Source organism: Poecile atricapillus, chromosome 5, assembly GCF_030490865.1.
Source record: "Poecile atricapillus isolate bPoeAtr1 chromosome 5, bPoeAtr1.hap1, whole genome shotgun sequence".
NCBI classification, from domain to species: domain Eukaryota; kingdom Metazoa; phylum Chordata; class Aves; order Passeriformes; family Paridae; genus Poecile; species Poecile atricapillus.
The window spans coordinates 25,771,679-25,793,593 of record NC_081253.1 but is presented as its reverse complement, the minus strand read 5'-3'; the positions used below and the strand labels follow the sequence as shown (position 1 = coordinate 25,793,593).

General features: G+C 37.9%; 1 protein-coding gene across 1 annotated transcript; it reads right to left on the bottom strand.

Annotated features, from left to right (window-relative positions):
* Nucleotides 1-1,610: 1,610 nt before the first annotated feature.
* On the bottom strand, nt 1,611-10,275 carry ZDBF2 (zinc finger DBF-type containing 2). The gene is made up of 8 exons (XM_058840510.1): nt 10,222-10,275; nt 9,970-10,171; nt 8,779-8,885; nt 8,072-8,123; nt 7,456-7,507; nt 6,793-6,898; nt 5,807-5,934; nt 1,611-4,459 (listed from the first exon to the last, which is right to left on the bottom strand). The coding sequence occupies exons 1-8, from the start codon at nt 10,273-10,275 to the stop codon at nt 1,642-1,644; spliced, it is 3,519 nt and encodes a 1,172-aa protein (XP_058696493.1). The 3' UTR covers nt 1,611-1,641.
* Between the last annotated feature and the right edge of the window lie 11,640 nt (nt 10,276-21,915).

Below are 21,915 nucleotides of genomic sequence, written 5' to 3'. Positions count from 1 at the left end.
TAATGTATATTAAAATAAACCATTTCTAAGTCTACCTTTATCTCAGTCCAAATCTGCGACCCTTGACATTTCAGAAAGAAGTGAATGAAGAATCAAGAAGGATTTTGTTTTCTGAGGGGAAAATGTGCAGATATGTTCAATGCCAGAGACAGCAGGGTCTGGTCTTTTCCATGTTTTAATTGTGTTCTGAAAAATGTATTGTACCATTAGAAAATTTATGAAGACCTTCAAGGTAAAATAGATTATATAATATATCATATTGAAGATCTGAAAACCAAAGCCTGGATTATGATGATGTTTAACTACGTGTTTAATTTACTGTGAATGAACCATTAATCTTGGGTTTTAAAACACAGAAACATCTGTAAGACTGGCTTTATGTCTCCTAACCACATTAAATAAACTGTCATCATAACAACTACTAAAAAAAAAAGAATATTAAGGTAAAACACCCTGGGTTTGGGTTTTTTTGCCATAAAAATATACTAGATGGAAAATCAGTGGCCAAACATGAACCTCTATGGAATATAATTTTAATTCAACCAGGTTTTTTAACCAAACATTTGAACTCTAATACATTTAGATGGATGTTGTGTTAGGTTTATTTAAGTATTTTACTGAAAATTCAGAAATAAAGTTTCTATTCTAGTCTATAAAAATTTAACCAACACAGAAAAGCACAGAACCTCAAACTCAGGGCTGACATTCTGAAACAACTTACTGCTATTTCTTTGCATTAAAACTTTTCCATCCCCCTCACTAAGGAGTGTGAAATTCACCTACAAACTTAATAAGTTATTGAAAACAAACAAAACCCCCCAAACCTACCCCTTTATTAGAATTTGAGATTTCACTTCAGCCACCACCATTTGAACAGTCCCCTATGGAGACATTATTTCCTTACCAGCATGGTCCATTATTGCTTGATGAGAGCCCACAGTGACTTTTAGTCCAAAAAAAATGCTTTGGACATGGTTTCAGGAACAAAGAAGTCAATAGAAAAATGTGTAAAATTATATTTCATTTCAAGAAAGCACTGAATTGATCTGAATTGTATCATACTGTATTATTTTTAATGCCATTCCACAGGCAAGTATATATTATGTGTTGAAGAAGGTGCACATATACACAAAAACAAAATACATACATAAATTTCAGCCCCAATTGATCTTCATTAAATTTCTAGCATAGCAATTGAGTCATCTCCTGCACTTTAGAATTATGTGAAAAAATTAAAATAGGCACAATTAATTTACACAGCTTGTAAATTACCCTATTATAGTGCACTGTTATGCATGGATAATACCATAATAACAATATGATACCATTCAAAGTCATTTTGCTGATGTACAGGTGAAGACTAGTCAATATGATTCTAAGTGCTTTTAAATCAAATCCACAATTTCTGCAGCTTTACACAGTAGAACAGTGCAATATATTGTGTCCCCATATTCCAGGAACAAGAGCTGAATTTACAGTTGTATTTGTTTCACATTAGACTGGCTTTTCACTTTCTGAAGCTCTAGCACTTCCTGGAGCTCTAGCACTTCAACCGCGTTGTCTATGACCTCCTTCTTTTCCTCTTCCTTCTTCCAGGTGCTGGCTATAAAAAAAAAAAGAAAAAAAAAGTTCTTTTGGTAGCTAGCTCTCACCTGGTAGAACAAGACAGTTTCGAAGTAATGGTACAGCAGAAGTCCTTCTAGAGGGCCGGTTCACAGTGCCAGGATGACCCCGATCTCCACTTACTTCCCAGTTCCTGACTTTGGAGGAAGCTTGCTCTGGTTTCTTGGGAAAAGATTCTGATGCGACTTTCCGCCTTTTTTCAGGAATCCCTGTTACAACTGTTGAGTTCAGAAAAGCCCTTTTTGGTTTCCTCCTCACCTTTAATTTTTTAGCATCAGGCTTTTCTTTCTTAGGGTGCTTCCCCACTGTAGTTTTCCTTGTCTGGCACCTATGGATGGAGAAAGCAGATTTATGGGCACAAGGCTGAAGTTGTCTTCTCATCCCCTCTTTCCGCTGCTTTTTAGCTCTGGACGTTTGTTTGCTTGTGGTTACTCTGTTTCCTCTCCTCCCAATAGTACATCTGACAGACTTAGACCCTGCAGCCTTTCTGGAAAAAACTGGTTCTTTATTAGTGCCTTCTTTTCTCTTCCATAGTGCTTTTGGAGTCTCCCTCTCTAACCACTCGCTCCTGATGGAGGTCAGAGGAGTTTTGGTAATTCTATTAAATGGAATCAATCTATAATCACCTTCTATCACGGAATTCAAAGGTGATATGATTAGGTGTTTAAAAGAGTTCTCAGACGCAAGACAATCTGTTCTTTCTGTGGAAACAGAAGGTCCATCTGCCTTTTGACTTGAGGCTGCATCATTCCCTTTATCTTGATCTGGCAGGAAAGATGCTGAAGAACTACAAAAGTCTGACCAATTGAGTGACTTTGATGGAGTGCTTTCTCTCTGTGTATCAGCTAGTTTCTTCATGTTTGCATCAAAGCTGAGACTTCTGAAAAGCTGTCGGACATGAGAGGGCTTTTTGGCCTTCTCTCCAACTGTACTCTTTGGAGGAGTTTTCAGAATTCGATTTGTCAGTGGGTCATAATACTTGAGAGAACACTGTTTGTATTTATATTTTACAGAGTCCTTGCTATCTGTGGAGTGATGATTTTTCCTCATTTTGGGAATATCTATAGGTTTACCTTTGCACTGTTTTACCTCTGGGCATGAGAGCACATACACCACTGTCTTGGGCTGTATAGGACTCATGATCTTGCTATAGGACTCTGGAAGTTTAAGGGCACATAGTCTAGTTTTCATGTTTGGAGTTTTTTCATTTTCCAGCCACGCAATGCTTGCTTTCTGATCAGCCGGATCAGATTCTCTTCTAGACATTTTCCTTTTTGCTACAGGGTAGTTCAGCAGACTTGTTTGGGTGCCATGGCTCACTTTTACCACCTGACATCTTGAAGCCAGGCGCCATGTCCTTTTCCTAGGCATTTTTACAATTTGTGGGTTGCATAGTATATCTGAGGCTAAAGATGGGTTATCAAAATCAGAGCCACCACTTAAAGCATCATTAAATTCTGGCAACGCTTTAACTGGTGCACTTTCTGTTCTATTACCCTCAATAATATCGATCCTTTTTTCATCCTTCTGCTTTTTTTTCTTCATTCTCTTCCCTGTACATTTGGCTGAGGATTCACTGTTAAAGTAGCAGCGAAAACGACCTTCCCTGAAATCACGCACAAGTTCTTCAATTTTTATATCATCTTCATACATTATTTGAGACCAAGTTTTTCCCACAAAAGAAGGAGGCACGTGAGGCAGGGCTGGAAGAACTGGTTCTTCGGTATGAACTACGACATCCTTTTTCACTGCTTCTGTTTTCTCTAACAACTCAGTTTTTAAAGCAGCAGAGAGCTGTGTTCCATAGTCTTTATCCTGCAAACATACTTGGACCTCTTTCAGGAATTCTATATCTTTTATAGCTGCCTTGGGTAAATCTGTTCCTACCTGTATCGGTGCATCACAGTCAAAACTCATTTCAGAGCCCTCTACATTAGTATGGTCCAGAAGTGACGAAAAAGGTACACTGGGATTATTCTCTTCTTTGAAATCAATTTCTTCAGATGTCGTTTCATGGCAGTATTTCAAAATTACATCTTCAATAGTTTCATCCACTGAACTTTCATCGCCTCTGACTGTCTTTGCGTTTTTGCATCTTGCTAGTTGTGGGGATGTCCCAAGATCTAGGGAGCTGCTGATACCCACAGTATCCCTGAGACGGAGATCAGACACCAAAGTTTCATCCTGAGTTCGTAAACTATCTCGCTTTGAGAGAGATTGACCTGAGGTAATAAAGGAAGAATTGCTGTGGCTGTGTGTAGGATTCTGATGAGAAACTGAAGGGCGTTTTGAGTGACCCAGTGCTGGAGCAGGATTCAAGCGTGGGTTCAGTAACACATCACTATTGCAGCCCTCCATTGCTCTTTCATCACATCTGCTACGCGGAAACAGATTTGATGCTGCCAAATCCCTAACATTTTTTCCTGTTTTAGGATTAACAGAGGAACTGTGGCTTGTAGGACTGAGAGAAAACTGCTGAGGTACAGCGCTCACAGCTGTAAACTGACCTTCATGGTTATGATTTGCAATTCGAGCATTTTTCAGAGTTACCCACTTCTTATCACTACAAATGCCAGTAGACTGCTGGGATATTCCTGGAACATGTTCCTGGCCTCTTTGAAGTTTTTGAAAACCTCCTTGTGTAACAGAAATTTTCTTTGTGCTCTCACGAGACAGGCATGGATCAGAAGAGCCTATTTCATGAATGGACGCCTGGTCTTTGCTGGAAATCTCCTGTTTCTCACCGCTCCTCTTTTTCTGCATCTCTTCCGAGGACAGGCGAGAAATTCTAGGAGCCTCCAAAGTGATGGGGAGTGGCATGTCATCATAGGTTGGTCTAAAGGGGAGGGGAGAAAAAACAGCTTATATAAATACTGTAAATATGCTTAAAATTTTTCAAACAACAGCAGTATGTCGTTTTTTAAGAGTCATTACCTAGACTGCATCACTTCTAATGAAGAAGCTGAAATTATGGTTTCTGCTACTCTAGCAGAGATATTCCCTTTCTTAAAATTATGGAGTGGGAAATGCTCCACAAAGCTAAACTTGGGCATTAGTCTATCACCCTCTTTATGCAATCATCAATTAAGAATGGCCAAACATAGATTACAATAATTTTATAAATACATCAAAGCAGGAAAAGTAAAGATACTTCCTTTGTTTGAAGTGGTAAGCCTGTAAAGAGATCATTTCACTGGTCATACTATCATTACTTAAAATTGAGCTTTAGTAGAGAAATGGAATAAAATCATTGTTGAGTATAAATGACCTTTTCCCTAAAAAACATGGCTGCCTGATAGGAACTCTGCACATGTGGCCAAGGAATTCCATGTTTACTGTTTCTCACAGACATACCACAGCTTCTGACTCACTCCTGTAAGACGCCAAGTTAGGATTGTTCAGTCTTGCTGTGACAACAGATTTTTCTGTATTCTGTATCTAGCAGTTCTGTCTTTAAGACTGCCTCAAACACAAGGGTTTATGACTTCCAGAATTAACACAGTGACAGATATGGAGTATTTTTCCTATGCAACACTGGAACCCACAAGGCTACAATGTGTAGCAGCTAAGCAAATTCAGTGAAAACAATTTCTAAAATATGTAAATATAACTGAAGAAGAGAATATTGTGTTGCACTCAAAAATTATAACCAGATCTTCCGAGACCAAAATGGATGCTTACTTTAATACATGGCAGGCATCAGCTAACAGAAGTACTCAAACAAATTTTATAGTACAGTAATTTCCTTGGTTATATAACTAAGACTACATACAACTAAGGGATATACAAGACTGATTAAGCAAGAGAAATCTCATATAATGAAACACTGAAAAAGAACTATTACTACATGAATGCAAAGTAATCAAATACATCAGATAATCAAACAATGCCTGTCATCTGAAGGGCTGTTTTGCCCTTGCATGAATTCTTGGTCACCTAAGCTATCAGTGGTGTTATTTCAAATCCATGAGGGGTGAAAAGAATTTAAAAGTGCAGAGACAACAGTAAAGCAATATACTTGCATGCTGTTTATATAAATACATGTCTTTCTAAATTGTCTTCACTGAGCAAGTTACACCTCAAATAGGCCAAATGTACTGCTCAGCAGTAGAACAGAAATAGGAATTCCCAACACATGCATTCCACTAACACATATTTAGAAAAAAAGCCTTCTGTATCATACCTGCTGTCATGGTATCTGTGGGGATGATGCTGTAAAACATCTTGAAGGAAACGCTCCATCAAGCTACTGGTACCCATACGATTCCTACAGTATGTTGTAAAATGTCTGTGCTGGGAGCTGAAAATATGCTGGTGAAAGATACAACAGATGATTAGTCTAATGCTACTGCTAACACATAGGCCTATTCCTAAAAATTCCTTTCCAGGTTAAACATTACACTATTGCTATGAAAATATTTAAATAAAAAGAAAAACCTTCTTTTACTATTTTAAAATCTTAATTGAGATTTTTAAATATGCTTAGGCAGTCTCAAATAATACTAAAATGTATTGAAACATCTTTCTGAGTCAGAACTTGCATTAGTGGTTCTGGTAGCTGCTGACAAATCTCTTCTAACTAGTAAAAATACTCTCACAAATCTCCCAGCTGCTCACAAGTCTCTTAACCAGAACAAATACTATAAATGTAGCTATAAATGACTTATAATATTCTTGAACTTCATATGAGCAAACATCCTATAATTCACTCTAATTAACAAGAATATTCTTAAGTGTAGAAGATTAAATAGGCTTCTGCTTCCAAATTTAAAAAGTCTGTAAGACAGGAAACTGAAAAAAATAACTGAAAATGGTTGACCAAACATCCCCAGCCTTGATATCTGACATATTACTAGAACCCAAATACTTTAAAATATATAGAGATCTCAAGATTAAAGACAGAGAAAAAAACCATAATGGATGCAATGCAGAGCTGTATGGCACTTTGAAAAAGCAGACTGCAGCAGCTGTGCCACTCCACTGGCATCTTTTACAACAGGTAACAAAATAGGCAAGGTATCTTCCTCAGGCCACACATTGTGCAATTCACAAACTGCTTATTTTTCACTCAGTATTGGCTGTTCAGTGAAGAAACTGATATTTATTAGTTGATAAGGCCTTTAGTTACTCCCTGCTATCTGCTGCCAAATTATGCAGAAGCTGTCTCACCTGTTCCAGATTACTGTAGTGTACATGGCAACAGTTGCAGTATCCTTGTCTATTTTGCGCAGCAGATGCTCCAGGCTGAGGATGTTCTTGCCCTCTTCTGTGTAAACTGAAAGAAGCAGGTAATATTATGTTGGATTGTTTAAGCCATGTCCTTACCATGGAAATTCAAAAAATCTATCTTTCTACAGAGATGAGAAAAACTTGAAAAATTAATGTTTCTGTTTCAGACTTTTAATGGTAAGTGGGACTATGTATTTGAAAGTATTCTCAAGGAAATGTCACTAAAGAACTTCTTCCTTAAATGCAGAACAAAGGATAACAGCTTAAAGGCACAGTTAGCTGAAATCTGAAAATAATTGCCTCTAAAGAAAAGGGCAGTCATCTTTTCTTTTGTCTGTTTGTTAGTATTTTGAAATAAAAGAAAAAAAGACCAAAACCACTTGACATCCACACAGTAGTTTGGAGCACTACAATGTGCCTTCCCCACAGTTTTTAACAGTACATGGGTGTAAGATACAAAGGACCTCCAATCATACACTTAATCCATTTTGTGCCACTGTCATCCATTACACAAGGTAACAGATAAGGCTGAAAAGCAGATTCCTCCCATTTTACTCTGGTAAGCAGTAAGCTAGATGCCAGCTAGATCATCACCTAACTTACCTGCTACTGCTGTCTTGTCGTGGAGAGCCCTCAACACCATGTCTTTGGATTCCTACAGGAAAACAAAAACAACCAAGAAATAAACCAAGCAAACACACATACAAAACACAAAAACCAACAGAGTATCAAGGAGATGGAGAGTTTTTACCTGCAGCTAGCTACTTCTCTTACATTGCATTTGTCAAAACTACTTTTAAAGGAAGAGAAAAGATTTAGTAAGTTCAAAAAAGCACAAAGAGATCCTTTTGTCCACAAAGTTCATCCAACAGCTTCGTAAAATAAGCTTTACTCTTTCATAGCTGGGGTGAGTGAGTTTTTCTACTAATCTGTCAGGGTTCAAGACTAGGCAATCTACACTGGTACTGCAACATCCATGATCGCTGAGATAAAATGTAAAGTGTCTCAAACAGTTTACAACAGGACAAGAAAATTACACCTACATGGAAACTTTGTGGATGATTCAGAAGTCACTCCTTCCATCTAAGTTCCATAATGAAATTTATGAAATCAAAGTATGCAACTGAACTACAAGGTGAACTAATGCTTCTATTGATAGTTATTACATTTTTAAATGTAACTGCAACAAAAACTAGTTTGAATTTTATCAGCTTCTTACCTTGTGCTGAAGAAGCAGAAGCTTCATCAGATCGCTTGATTCTCTCAAACATCTGTAAGTAAAAATTTTTTAAAGTCAGTCCAGCCTCATACTCACTGTATCCTGAAGCTCCTCCTTCAGTCCAAGCTACAAGCTCTCTAGAAGCTCGAAACTGTTTCAGCTATAGACCAATACTTCACAGAATCACAGAATGACTAGGTTGGAAGAGACCTTCAAGATCATCGAGTCCAACAGATACTTGATTTAAAGAAAGCTGCATTCTAAAAAGAAACTTCTGCTTTACTAGGTTATCCTAATATTACATTTAACAGTACGTTTCAACTTTGTTAGAAGGGGCTAACTTTTAATTATTGAAATCAAATACTATACTTATGAGCACACTTTGTAAGGTTATTAAATAATAACCTTGTCAAAGTAATTTAATTGCTTAGTTTCCTAAGTTACCTTAACAATTAAGACAAGAGATAGACGTAAGAAAACCCATATGAGACCTACACCACACAAAGTAATTATCTGGGCTGGAAAAGTAATCCTTATTACACAAAAGATCTGTAAATAAATTTTGAATCTCACAGTTTTTAATAAAAATATGACTGCAGCAACAAGCAGTTATGTGCTTTAGTGTGTCCAAACACAAAGGACTTCCAGGTGTCATGCAGGCCTTTTACATGGAACACAAGCATTTAAATCAGCTTTCTAGTACTTACCTTAGAGTCACCAACCTTCCTCAGCCACCAAAGCTGACTCCAGACTAGCAAGCAATAAATGTTGAACAAGAGGCCATTTGCAGTGCAGGACACTTCTCTCATCCCATCTGGCAGCAAGGAAATTAAAGAGCTTTTTAAAATAACATTAATAATGCATGTATTACATGCCCTAAGGCATGTAAATTTTTCTGTACGATTTTGCAAACAGTTGAACAAATGGATAAATCCTTTTGAAGTCTACAGCACATCTTTTTTAATATGGAAGTAATTTTAACAGTCTTTCCTATATAAATGTTAACCATTCCTTCTGGAATAACTTTGTTTCTTCTTTCTTCCTCATGAGCCCCGTGTTTTAAACATTGTTGTCATTTGCCAGACTCTACACTGCTCATGATAAAATGCCTGGTCTATAACTGTTATAGCAGTTATGGTCAGAAGAAATATTCCTATACTGTTGCAATTTAGGTAGTAATAAAAAAAGGGACTACAGCTATAAATGCACAAAGGATTTTTCAGATGTCCAAGGAAAGACTGCATAATTCTGCCTTAGCTAAGATATTTACAGTGGGAACTATCTTAAACTGTTGGATTAAGAGAAAATAATACCTGCTCAAGATTAAGATTAAATGTTTTACAACAACAAAAAAAATCCTTTTAATTGTAACAAATGTATAAGCAACCAGTTACATACAGAAATACTTGATTTTGTAAAATTCTAACCCAGATATTTTAGCAGCTGTCTCTAAAACAAATGCTTCGTTTTGGCTTCATTGAATTACTCTGTGTACAGCAGGTAGAGAACGAAAAACTTCAATCATATTTAGCAACACAACCAAAGAGTACGAAACGTACACACTAAAAGAAAAAAAAAAATAAAAAAAAAAAAATCAGCGGTGCATTCTGATAGCATCTGGGTGCCAAAGGCATCAGATAAACTCTCCAGACAGTGTCACTCTTGCACCGCAACAAGTAAACTATAAAAGGGTGAAAAAGCAATAAAAACTGCACCTCGAAATACACCTCATAAACACCTCTGCCACCCCTTCACCTGCGAGCAACTGTGCTGCGCGGGCAGAGGGAGAACAGGAGGGGAAACTCTCCCCTAAACAGAGGACTTGCCGTCCCACAGCACTACCACGACCAGGGAGGCGACAGCTCCTCTCAGGAGCGGCCTCTGCCCCGCGGCCTCACCGCAAGGCGCGGGTCCCGTCCCGGCTGCACCGAGCCCGCCGTGCCCGTCCCGCCTCGCCCCGTCTCCCGCCGGGCCCCGCCGCCCGGGGCGGAGCCGCAGGGCCGACCGGCAGCCGAGGCACCGGGGCCGGCTGTGCCCGCGGGAGCTCCGCCCGCCGGGCCCGCCGGGACCCGGCACCCGCCGCCGAGCGCTGAGGGGACGCTGAGCGGGAGCCGTCCGCTCCCGATTCCCCGCTCCCGGCGCCGTCTCACCTCCATCACTCCCCGTTCGCTCTTCAGCGCCGCGCTGGGGTCAAGGGACGCCATCCTCGGCTTCCTGCTCCGGGTCGGCGGGCCGCGCCCCGCGCCGGGAACGGCGGGAGCTGCAGTTCCCAGGCCGTCGCTCCCGGCCCTGCCCGGGTGCCTCCCGCCCTCAGCGCCGCTCCCGGCCCGGCCCGGCCCGGCCCGGCTCGGACGCCTCCCGCCCTCAGCGCCGCTCCCGGCCCGGGTGCCTCCCGCCCTCAGCGCCGCTCCCGGCCCGGGTGCCTCCCGCCCTCAGCGCCGTTCCCGGCCCGGGTGCCTCCCGCCCTCAGCGCCGCTCCCGGCCCGGATCCCGTCCCGCAGCCGCCGCGCGGGCCGGGCTGTGGGGAGCTGGCTCGACGCAGCTCGCACGGTGCCCCAAAACCTCGCTTTCTCCAGCCCAGGTGCTGGAAAACTGCTCCAGAACACCTCGGGGTGGCGTCTTTTTGTCAGCGCCGCCTGGCTGTTACGGAAAAGTAACCTCTTAGCTAAGTTTAATTTCAACAACTCGGCATTTTCTCCTTCAAAACACATTATTTCATGTACTTGAGAACAGGTTAAACGATTTTTAAAATTTTTTTTTTTATTTATTTTCGGCCAGTAAAAGTAGCTTGCTTTACGTGGTGTGGCTTGTTCAAGTAGGTTTTATCAGAACCTTAAGATCTGACTTATCAGAGTTAATGCTAGAGCTGCTTCTCTTACTAGTGGGCTTAAGAATGTGACCTTACCTCAGGTTCTCTTGCTTTCAGTTACAGGGTTCTGGACCTTTATCTGGTCTCCTATGGGAAGCCAGGCGTTGCATATTTGTCTCATGATGCTGAAGCAGCAGGGTATTACAAGCAATCCAGGCAGACACAAAGTCAACACAACACCCTTATGTGTGAAGACAGGTGCAGATACAAGCTTGGATTGTGCAATGGAAGGAAAACAATCTTGAATGCACTGTAATACGGAAAATTTAAAGAGGTTGCTGTAAAAAGGCACTGCTGTGTGGCTGTGTAATTATGAAACCATAGCTTAGAAATGTCCACCCACGCTGAGCAAGTAATTCAACACAAATTTCAGATGACAGAAAAGTAGGAGAAGGCCTCTCTTGAGGAGGGTTGAATTTAGTTGCTGTTGGAGTCTTTTGATACATGCATACCTATGAGTGTATCTTTCTTGCTGAAAAATAAATACTTATTACAAAACAAAAGTTGCCTGATGATATTTTGTTGCCTGGTATGATACATAACTTCAGAAAAGCAGGAGTTTTATATGAGAGCATTTGCAGGCATGGAAGGCTCAGACATGTGCCCAAATTATTGCACATCAGCAGAGCTTCATGGTTTGAACATGTGGCAAACACATATAGACATGTTATCTTAGGCTAAAATAGTTTGCTTCTGGTTTATGTCAGGATTTGCGAGTTACTGTGGCTCGGCTAACTCCGTAGCTTGCTAAAATAAAGGAAGCTTGGTTACAGCATTGAGACACTGAAGTTTCTTTTCCAGAATGGCTCATGTGAAACAGAAGCCCTTTTTAGCAATGAGAAATCTATGCAGTCTGTTTTATAATGCCATACAACTTGTCCTCAGAATATTCCTGAATATTTTTGTGAAATAGAATGTAACATTCTATCTCTTGGACTGTCACTCAAAGGTAGCAGAATTTAGGCTTGTGTTTGTAAGTATTTTTTAATTTTCAACTCTTTCTGTATTTATGAGCTTGAGGTTACACCTTGATTCAAATTCATGTAAGGTATTGGGAGAGATTTCTTTCCTTCAGACTCCTCTTCCCTACTAGTAAACTACTCCTGACATATGTGCATGAACATTGAATAGGGCTGACAAACTTCCTTGCCGCTTAAAAAATTATACTTTCTCCTGATCTAAGCATCAGACTTTTTTTCTCTTTGATGATATTTTTACTTATATATTGAGATTTTTAGAACTGCCCCATACCTTTCACTCCTTTCTACTTTTACTTTGATTTGTTGTGGTTTCCACGTCTGTTATCCAAATGTAAGTCAGAGTTGTACCTATGGAATCATTAAGACAAATTAACAGACTCTTTCCTAGAGTCTTAAATTTCTCACAGCAGCTGGGTTCAGACTGGAAAAGAGAGAATGTGATGAAAGAAAATCAAGTTTGGTAGAGCCAGCAGGAAACTCTTGGCTCGATTTTTACTTTGTTACATATGTACTTTATACATTCTGATGTTATAAGCGTAATTTATCCTTAAATCGTTGTTTTGGTAAAGTTCTTCAAAGGATCTGAGCTAAGTGTTGACTGACTGACAGCAGTTGAAGGTCTGGGGCTTGAGCCACACAGAGATTACTTTTGCCAAATGTTCCCAAAGATGGGTTGCCAGTTTTAGCCTGGATTATGACAAGGCAGTGAGACCACAGGTGTAGATTTCAGAGAACTTCATATTCTGAGTAATCTTGGGGAAGAAGTATCTTTCCAATTTTACAGTTGAGTGGCTGTTCCATAGTGCCTGGCACTGTATTAAAACCTTTAATTCCTAGGAAGTAATTGTTGCCTTCCTCTGAAAAATCTGTTGTTGGCCACTAACTGATATCAGGTATGAGACCTATGGAACAATTATCTGATCCTCTGTGGTATTCCAGTTTTCCACTTTAGTATGAATTTTGTGATATTTAATAAAATTTTTCAAAGTAAAAAAAAATAATTCCTCACGAGTGTAAAAGTCAAGGATAATCTGTTTACAAAACAGAGCTGCTTGTTTTCTTTGTTCTGCTTTACTCAAACAGTTTGCTGGAGTTCACACATTACTATTTCACATTGATTTCTCTCTGTAACAAGCATTTTTCTCATTTTTTGAATAAAAAACATGTTTAAAAAAAAAGGTCTTTAATTTTAAATGGCACTGAAATTAAATGAAACAATTTTTTCTCTTTCTTTAAAAGAGGTAAATTTATTATGGACATTCTGCTTGCTTTCTCATTATCTAAAACCGGGCTTTGCTTTTTATTTTGTATTCAAAGTTTTTTTTTTTAATTTTAGCATAAGAGCTTTACCTGAGCTAATAACAAAAATACCCTCAATATGCAGGATATTAGCTTAACCCCAAAACTTAAAAGATACTATTAAGGTTATTGGTTTTGCTTCTCATTTTCTTGCAAGAACAACCTTCTTAAGATTAAAAGTTTGAAACTTAAATTTTCTTAATTACTTAATTTTTCAATCAATCAAAAAGCTTGGCAGTTGTGTTATAATTTAAACATTATTAGGTAGTGACCAAGAAAAAAGTTTGAAATATCATTTAGAAGCTTAAAAAGACAGCTTTAAAAAAATCGCTTTTGAAATGCATGGGCTGGGCATTGTCTCCTAAAAATATTATTTTACTTTCTTGTAATCAGGTCTTAAAAGGTAACTTGAAATACTACACAGTTAGAAAATCCTCCCCTAGTCTGTATTTTATTGTTATTTGGAGGCCATGCTGCTGCTTTCGCAGGCTTATATTTTCAGTTTTTGGGTTCTACACATTTTTTTTACTAAAATTGATCTCTATATTTTATTTCTGTATACATGTACAGAATAAAGATATTTTTATATTTATAGTACTGAGAAAAATTCTGGGATGCACTGAACCCAGAGGGTTTTATTACTGCTGTTAGGATTGCTGTTGCTGTTCATTTGCTGGCAGGTTGTTCAGAAAGAACAGCTGAGGAGACAGCTCTGAACGGATTACTTTAAATAGTATGGCTATGAAATGTATCCAAATCCAGGGTTTTCAGAAAGTTTCAGTATGATGGGCTTCTAATCATTTTACGTTAGATTTCAAATCCATCCCCTAGCTTTCCTGCAATTGTTTTGAATCTCTCCATTAGCTTAAATTAACTTGTTTTAGGGTGTTCTGTTCTAAAAGAAAATGTAGAGGAAATAAATTAGCAATTGAGAAGTTTGTATGCTAAAGAGCATTCTGCTTTCAGAGAACATATTTTCATCATAAAATGCTGAATAGTTTACTGTTACAGTAATTTCTGTTTTCAGTTAAATGATTGTTTAGTCAGTTAATCTCTCCAAAATAACTCTGCCTGGTTTTTTAGGGTAGTGACATAAAGGAAAGGACTAGGTCAGTAATTAGGCTTGGGGTTGCCAGAAGGTGACTGCTCATGAATTGAAGGATATTCTTGGAGCTACATGTTGTACATGGAGTTTTTTTTATAGCCTCAAAAACAGCAGTTCCTTAGAATTTCTCTATTCTGTTTTTCCATTGTTTCATTTCCATTTACCTTCAAATATAATACCAATTTTAAAATTGTCTGTTTGATAGTCAGATTGACCCTTGAGAATTGTAAGATTTTCACATATAATTGTTGATTACCAAATTACTTGGAAATATATGATAATTTCTGACATGTATGTGCTGGAAGATGGAGTGGAAAAGTGTGATATGACTCCATTTCCTTCATGCTGAAGGGGACTCTGCAGCCTGGGAGCCTTCAGCTATGAAGGGAACAGAAACAGCAGTAGGTTCTTGTATTAACCACAGGTGGATAATGTGACTGAAATGCACTTATACTCAGAACAGAATTTATCTTGTCTGCATAGCATCAAGTTTTATTTAGCCTGTTTTAAACCATCCTTTTTATTAAGATAAGGTAACAAATTAATGTGGCTTTTAATCAGATGTCAATGTGAGTGTCTTGAAATATTTCAAATAAGTATAGTAGATGACTAATACTCCCTTATAGCCTAACTCACATTTTGTCATAGCAGGAACTCATAGCATTTTTACCTAAGTAAATATTAATTCCCATTACTCCAGCAGGCAATAATGTCTTTCTGATACAAAGAGATAATTTTCTCAAAGCTGCTTGGAAGGTTATTAATTCTGCTTATCAAGAATTTTCAAGCTCCCAGAAGTTTCAAACCAGCCTTTACCCCTTGTAATATTCTGAATTAAATGGTTATATACATCCATTTTAATGGAACTTTTTTGATTTTGACTAGATAATAGATATTAATTTAAGATAATCAGGAATGTAAAATGCTTCTGCAGCTTCCTTTCTGTAGTGTAATTTATAGGAGTTGAGGAATTCCAAATATATATTCTATTATGTTGAGTCACTGAATGTTCTGCAGTCAGTTTAAGGTGGGGTCAAAATGTATTCCCAAGGTAGTTAAGTAAGTGTTATTTTTCTCTGCTCTGGCTGTTCTAAATCATGTAAAACTTTTTAAATGTTCCTGCAATAAACCACATAAATATTTCCTTACATCTGAGAAAAAGTGGACTCTCTGCTTTACCATGGGAATAATTTAAAGAAAGATTTCTTTATCCTATTCAGGAAGCAAGCAGAAATTTAAGCAAGAGTAGGTCTGGGTTTATTTCCCAAGGACGAAACTTAATCTTAGGCTAGGAATGCTGGTAAGAAAAAACATTCACCTTTGAAAAAAGTCTCTCTTATAGTTTGAAAACACAGAGGTTTTCACAGAAAAAAAAATAAAAGGGAGAAAAAGAACTTTTAAACAAAAAGCCTTTCATTTGATTTGTGTTTCTTCAGCGTTTCACATACTATTACTTTGGGTCAGAGTTTAGCCTCTCTCTTTTTCTGATCAATTCTATGTTGCTAGATTGTCTGTGTTTCTAATACTGAAATAATTGGAGTTCAATTTCTGGTTTGCACCCAAGGTACATACAATTAGTGGCATTTCCCTTTGCCTAGTCTCTCAGCCTGAAATGGAGAAGTGCCTGTTTCCTTCTCCACAAGCTTCCTTTCTCTTCTCTTACAAGAAGGGAGACTATTTTTCTTGAAAAGACATGTAGCAACTTAAATATCCTTTATATAAAATTCTAAATCCAATCTCTATATTCATGTAGATTCCATATTGAGTTTCATGCTAAGTGCTGAATTTGGGTCATATAGTCTTAAAAAATAGATTGCAAAGTAAGGAGGATTTAATATTAATGTCTTGATAGAGCTTAAGAATTAGAACTAGAATGGACGAAGAAATATTGGGGCGTTTAGCTGTCTCTTTACTTAGGCTGATGTCCTATGCCTCATCCCTTGAGTTCACTGCTGATTTATTAGACATGGTGGTGGTTTTGCTTTTATTGAAGGCAATGAAAGAGTTAAGGTTGACTTATACATTGAGTCCTTAACTAGTAAAGTGTTTTTCAGAGCATCTAACAATTTGCTTTGCCTCTATCACAATAGCAGGTTTATAGGGATTTATCAGCTCCCAACTCATTAGAGGCTGAGAGTTAGGTAGGATTTAGAAGCAAAATTGTTATCAGAGAGGACAAATGCAGAGCAGTAGACAGAAACTTGCATTGGTTCTCCCTGTCTCACATTAATTTCTATGGATAAATAACTTAAATCCTTGTGGAGTTATGGTTATGTGTTTCTCAAAATTCATTTACATCCACTAAACAGAAAAACAGTCTAACAAATGTAGCTGACTATAAAAAGCAACTTTAAAAGTACAAATTAATATGTGTTGAAACCACCAAGCCAGGAGCATCTCAGAACATCTATAGGCGACTGAGTTTGATTTAGATTTGATTTGCATCAGCTTTGCATTTGGTGCTCAGGAACCATTCCTCATTGCAAGGAACTACTGTCCAGTTTAAAACCTTAGCATGTTCATGATTTGTAAGGAATGTCAGTGGCTGATCAAGTATTGTAAAGAGTAACCAGCAGGCTCTACAATTCCACATGTGCACTCAGTTAAGATTTTGAGCATTAATGATGCAAAGCAGCAACCTTGTTTGATCACATGTGAGTCCTGTAGAGGCACCATGACTGTTAGCATATGTTTTCAGGGAACTGCCCAAATTTTGTATGAACACTCAGTTTTGCTCTGTGTCTTTTGCAGGGAAATAGAATCCTTTTCAGTTTCTCTGCCTCCATTTTGTGTTTAAGACTAGCTGCATCTCAGTGATCATGGTAGCCAAGAGCAATAGCCTAATTAAGATTATCTAGTTGTTGAATAGTGAGGGACAGGAACTGCGATTGTTTCCTTCATGCAAGTCTGCTTGCTTTATGCATTGTTATTCATCATAATAGTCTTCAGCAACTCGACTCTGAATTGCTAATAGCTGACTGCAGAACATGAAACAGAAGCACCTCTTGGCTCAGGAGTTTTGCCCGCTGTAGCATCATAATGTAATCCTATTTGAACTATGGATTTGGGGAACATACAAAGACACATGATGTAAAAGGTGGAAACTGAGTCTTTGCACTTTAAAAGGAAAATAAAATCTCTGTTTGTTGTAAGCAATTACGCTGTGACTTAAATCCTGAGTGTGTGGAGGCAACTTAAATCCTGAAGAGGTGTGGTCAAAGTTCATCCCTGTGCTTTGGGTTTCTTTGAACCTAACCTGGCTAGGCTTTGGGCAGGTTTTGAGATATATGACTCTATCCAAGCTGCAATAAATTCTGGCTTCACTCCTCGGACCTGTCTACAGAGGCAGCTCTGGAATTGCATGTAATTTATGTGAGGTGAAAAAGAGCAAGTCGGTTAATCCGTATACAAGTACTGAAGATACAAAAATATTTTGTGAAATATGTAGTGAAACAACTATAGTTTGCATAGCTTTATTTTTGTGTCTTTAATCTCTGTAGATCTCTCTTAAATCATTTTTCCAAACACTGACATTCCATTCTGTGGGAGGAGACAGCACTTTGGCTAAAATGGAAAAATACTGTTGTTGAGTTGGCTGGTTAGCTATTCAGTTAATATAATCTTTAGCACTCAATGACATACATCAGAAGTTTGGTTGTCAAGACACACTCTGAAAATTCCATGGATTTCAAATGTTATCTGAGTGGCAGGTATAATCTCTTATATTACTGTCATATGAATACAGAACTTGAATACCTGTGGTCTGAAAGTTATGTAGAAAATAATTCCTACTTGTTTGTGGAAAATGAGAAAAAATGCACATAGAAAAGCAAAATTTATGTATGAAAAAGGATATTTCTAATGGTACCTTCTCCCAGGTATCATATAAAAATACATTCTATAATGATACTTTACAAACATTATATAATAACATATAGTACATACATCACATGAATATATACTGTAATAAATTGTTCTCTAATATTATTTCATAGATTGTAACACACTGCTGATTGTGTGTGCAGGAGTTACATGAAGTGCTGCAGCTTGAACTGGTATGTACATACATTCATATATACATGCATAGCAATAAATGCTTGTGTGTCTTGATCTGACTAAAGTAATGAGGAAGGATTTTGCCTTCTGCAGATTTATTGAATTTCTTCTATGTGTTATACATGAAGATCTTCCAGATCGTTGATATCAGCATAGAAAGAGGTGTGGACCTGCCTAAATGAGCCAAACCTTCCTTCATGGGGTGGTTTGTTCAAATGTGTCGCTGGAGAATTTTGTCACCGTTACTGACTCTGGTATACAGTGGGTAGTTAAGCCACAAGTAAACATTACAGCTTCACCTAAAGGGTAGGCATGAATAGCCATTAGTTTCACAGGAAGGGAGGAAATGACCCTTTTCCTGATTGTCAGGTAGTTAAACGCAGTCTTTCCAGAGTGGGTTTTAGTCGATGAGGTATTCAAACAGTGAGGAAAAAGGAACAGTGAAGAATTACTTTTCTAAAAAAAGAGGCCGAACTGTAAACAACAGTAAGTAGTTGCTTTCTTGTGTTGTTCAGCTGAAATTAACCCTGAGAAATTGAAATATCTTCTGTTTGACCTAATTTGCAAATTCGTGGTTTGTACAATTTAACTGAATTACGGAACATTGATGGGATGTTGATTAGTGCTGAGATTATCTGCACATACTAACAGGCAACTTGATAAGATCCAGTGGTCCCAGCAGTGGGTATAATTATCAGAACTATCAGGCAATTATTGAAAATCTAGATAAATTAAAAGTTATTGTTGGTTTTCTTTCTTATTGCTTTGTAATTTGTCCTTTGGTTAATACCAGTAAAGAATTTCGGAAAGCTTTTCCAGTGTGTATTTTTTTCCACACATCTTGTGCTTTTGTTTTGTTTTATAGGGTTAAAAAGCCCCCAAAGAATCAGAAGTGCTTTTAAAATTAACTTGCTTTTCCATAGATCCAGTTTATTCGCTGCTGGACGACCCAATGTCTATTATCTGTACGCAAATCCTCTCCTTTGTTCTTTTTCCATCAGGTATAAAGTAGTATTTGCCTGCTTTGCAATCTCCACGTGCTCCATATGCTCATGAATGCATGCCCCTCTTCAGAGCTCCCTGGCACATTGACATACTGAAGAGTAAAAATTCCAGGGCTTTGATAACCTACCCAGTTGAAAAAACACAAATAACACGGCAAAATACAATGTAACTTCCAGAAAGAGAAAGAAGACATGAAAGTGAACAAGCTTTTTTTTTTTTTTTTATTTTTTTATTTTTTTTATTTTTATTTTTATTTTTATTTTTTTCCTTTTTTCCCTTCACTAATTTTCTTCCAAGCATATAGCTTTCACAAAATTATCTGGAAAGATCACACTCAGATGATGCCAGTGGTTAATGGGTTGCACAACAGTGTTAATTAAAAAACCATGTAATTTGTGACTCAGCATTCCAGTTTCACTGCGTCTGAGCATAGAAAGAACTAAAACAATGAAAGATTTAGAGCCTAACTTACATTCTTCAGGGATTTAAGATTTCCACTGTGGTTAATCAAAACTATATATGACTAAAATGCTGTATTTAGATTTAAAGAGAAAACAAGCAGAACTCAACCTTTCAGACTGAATGCAATTTTGTCTGTAAAAATCTGTTTTCTTTTTTCGTTTTTCGCCCAGGTATGTTACTATGTTACTTATACTGTGCAAGCTGGGTAATTACTCATCAAAGCAGAAGTCCTTTTCAATGGAAAAGGAGCAACTGTAAGTAGGATAGAGAGGTAGAAAAATTATTTTAAATGCAGTAATCTGCTATTCTTGAAAAAAAATCTCATTTCCTATGAGATCTTTCCTCTGCAAAATTACTTCTGTCATTTTGTATTATGAATATGCCTTCAGCATTTGGTATTTCATATTTGGTGCAGTGGTAAGGAAGGGTGAGGAAAATTGCTAAATGGGGTTTAATCCTTCCTTGGTTCTGAAGGATGTAAGAGCTGAGGTATCAACACCAATATATGTTAGAGTAGCCACAAACCTGTTTTAATTTGTGGTGAACAGCCCCTTAAGGACAATTCCTCACTACCCCATGCTGTAAGAGTCTTTTGCACTCTCCAGAATGCTCCCTTCACCAAGAAGGTGAAGAGCATTTGGCAAATTGTGACCATTTGCTGGGGGTTCTATCCTCATGTCTGGGAGTTATCTACCTCTTAATTTCCTCTTTTGTCCTGCTGAAATAATACTGAGCAAACCTTTGAATTAACTGCCTTAAAATAACTAGACTTGGTGAAATACCTAGAGACACAGACTTACATGCCATTACAGGCGAAAAAACCCTCAGCAGATCAGCTGTTAAATGGTGCTTGTATTTACCCTATCCCAGTATTTACAAAAGAAGATAATTACTGTTAAAAGAGCTTTTATTAGTGAAGATTCACCAATCAGTTACCTAGAGAAAACAGGATATCTTTAAAATACAAGAAATAAACAAGTGAGGTGCTTTCCTCAGGCAACCCCCTCTCTTTGTCCCCATATATTCACAGGAATCCTGCTCCCCTGTCCTTTCCTTATGTTCCAGGGGCTCTGTGCATGATCCCCATGCTCCTTTCATGGAATTAGAGGCTTTCCCACTCATGTACAATGTACATGTGAAACTTTAGTATACATGTATAACTCTCAGTGTTTAAAGTTGTATTGGCAGAACAAGAAGAACTGTCATGAAGGAAAGACAAAGACTTGTTTTGCTAGAAGGAGTTTTTGGTTCCTGTCAAGAGAATCTGTGAACCTAAAGAGAGTTGCTTAAGAACTGATTGCCTTGCTAACCAATGCTGAAATCCCAGTTTAGATGATCTCATTAAGCACTTCACTCTTCTTTGAGGTTTGGTTGTTTTTCTTTAATGCTTGGTTGGTTTTTTTGAGATTTTTCTTTCTAATTTTTCACTGGAATCAGTGGATTTGATATCTGGAAAATTTGGCCTAGATTAGATTCGATCAGTGTTGAACGTGTTATAGGTTTTGCATTCGTGACAGGAGAGTACCACTGTTATAATGTTAAATTATTTTTTCCACTGGCAGGGTAGGCTGACAGATGCTGATTTAAAATTGTATGATTAGTGAAGTACCATCAGTCAGGTAAGCTGTGGTAGGTAGATACTAGTGGAATAATATTTCCATTTTACTGACTGAGAAATTGAACGACAAGGAGATCACAAGGCCTGGCCACAAAACCTCATCAGGCTCTTTACAGAACTGGGAGTCAGGCCCAGTTACCTAAAATCCAGTTCAAATTCCTGACCAGTGTTACACTATCTGACAGAGAGTCACTAATTAGTGTTTTGAGGAGCTTACTTCTCTCTTACACACAAAAGGAGATTAATCTACTAATCCTAAATACCAAATGAATGTATCACACTGTACAGTTACAAAATGATGCTTTCAGTGAGACTTTTTAAACATCTTTCAGCTCATTCAACATTATTTTCTATAAACCAGAGTGCTTACAAAGAAATACTGTTCAACCTCTTCTCTGCAGAACAAAAAGCAGCCCACAACTGTAAGGTCTCTTTCCATTCATCAGCCAC

Excerpts from the sequence above, each read along its gene's own strand:
- ZDBF2 (XM_058840510.1), bottom strand. The coding sequence starts at position 10,275 with ATGGCGTCCCTTGACCCCAGCGCGGCGCTGAAGAGCGAACGGGGAGTG. Across the intron at positions 7,508-8,071 it reads TTCTGCTTCTTCAGCACAAG|GAATCCAAAGACATGGTGTT; the intron begins GTAAGAAGCTGA and ends GTTTTCCTGTAG. Across the intron at positions 6,899-7,455 it reads CGACAAGACAGCAGTAGCAG|TTTACACAGAAGAGGGCAAG; the intron begins GTAAGTTAGGTG and ends TGCTTCTTTCAG.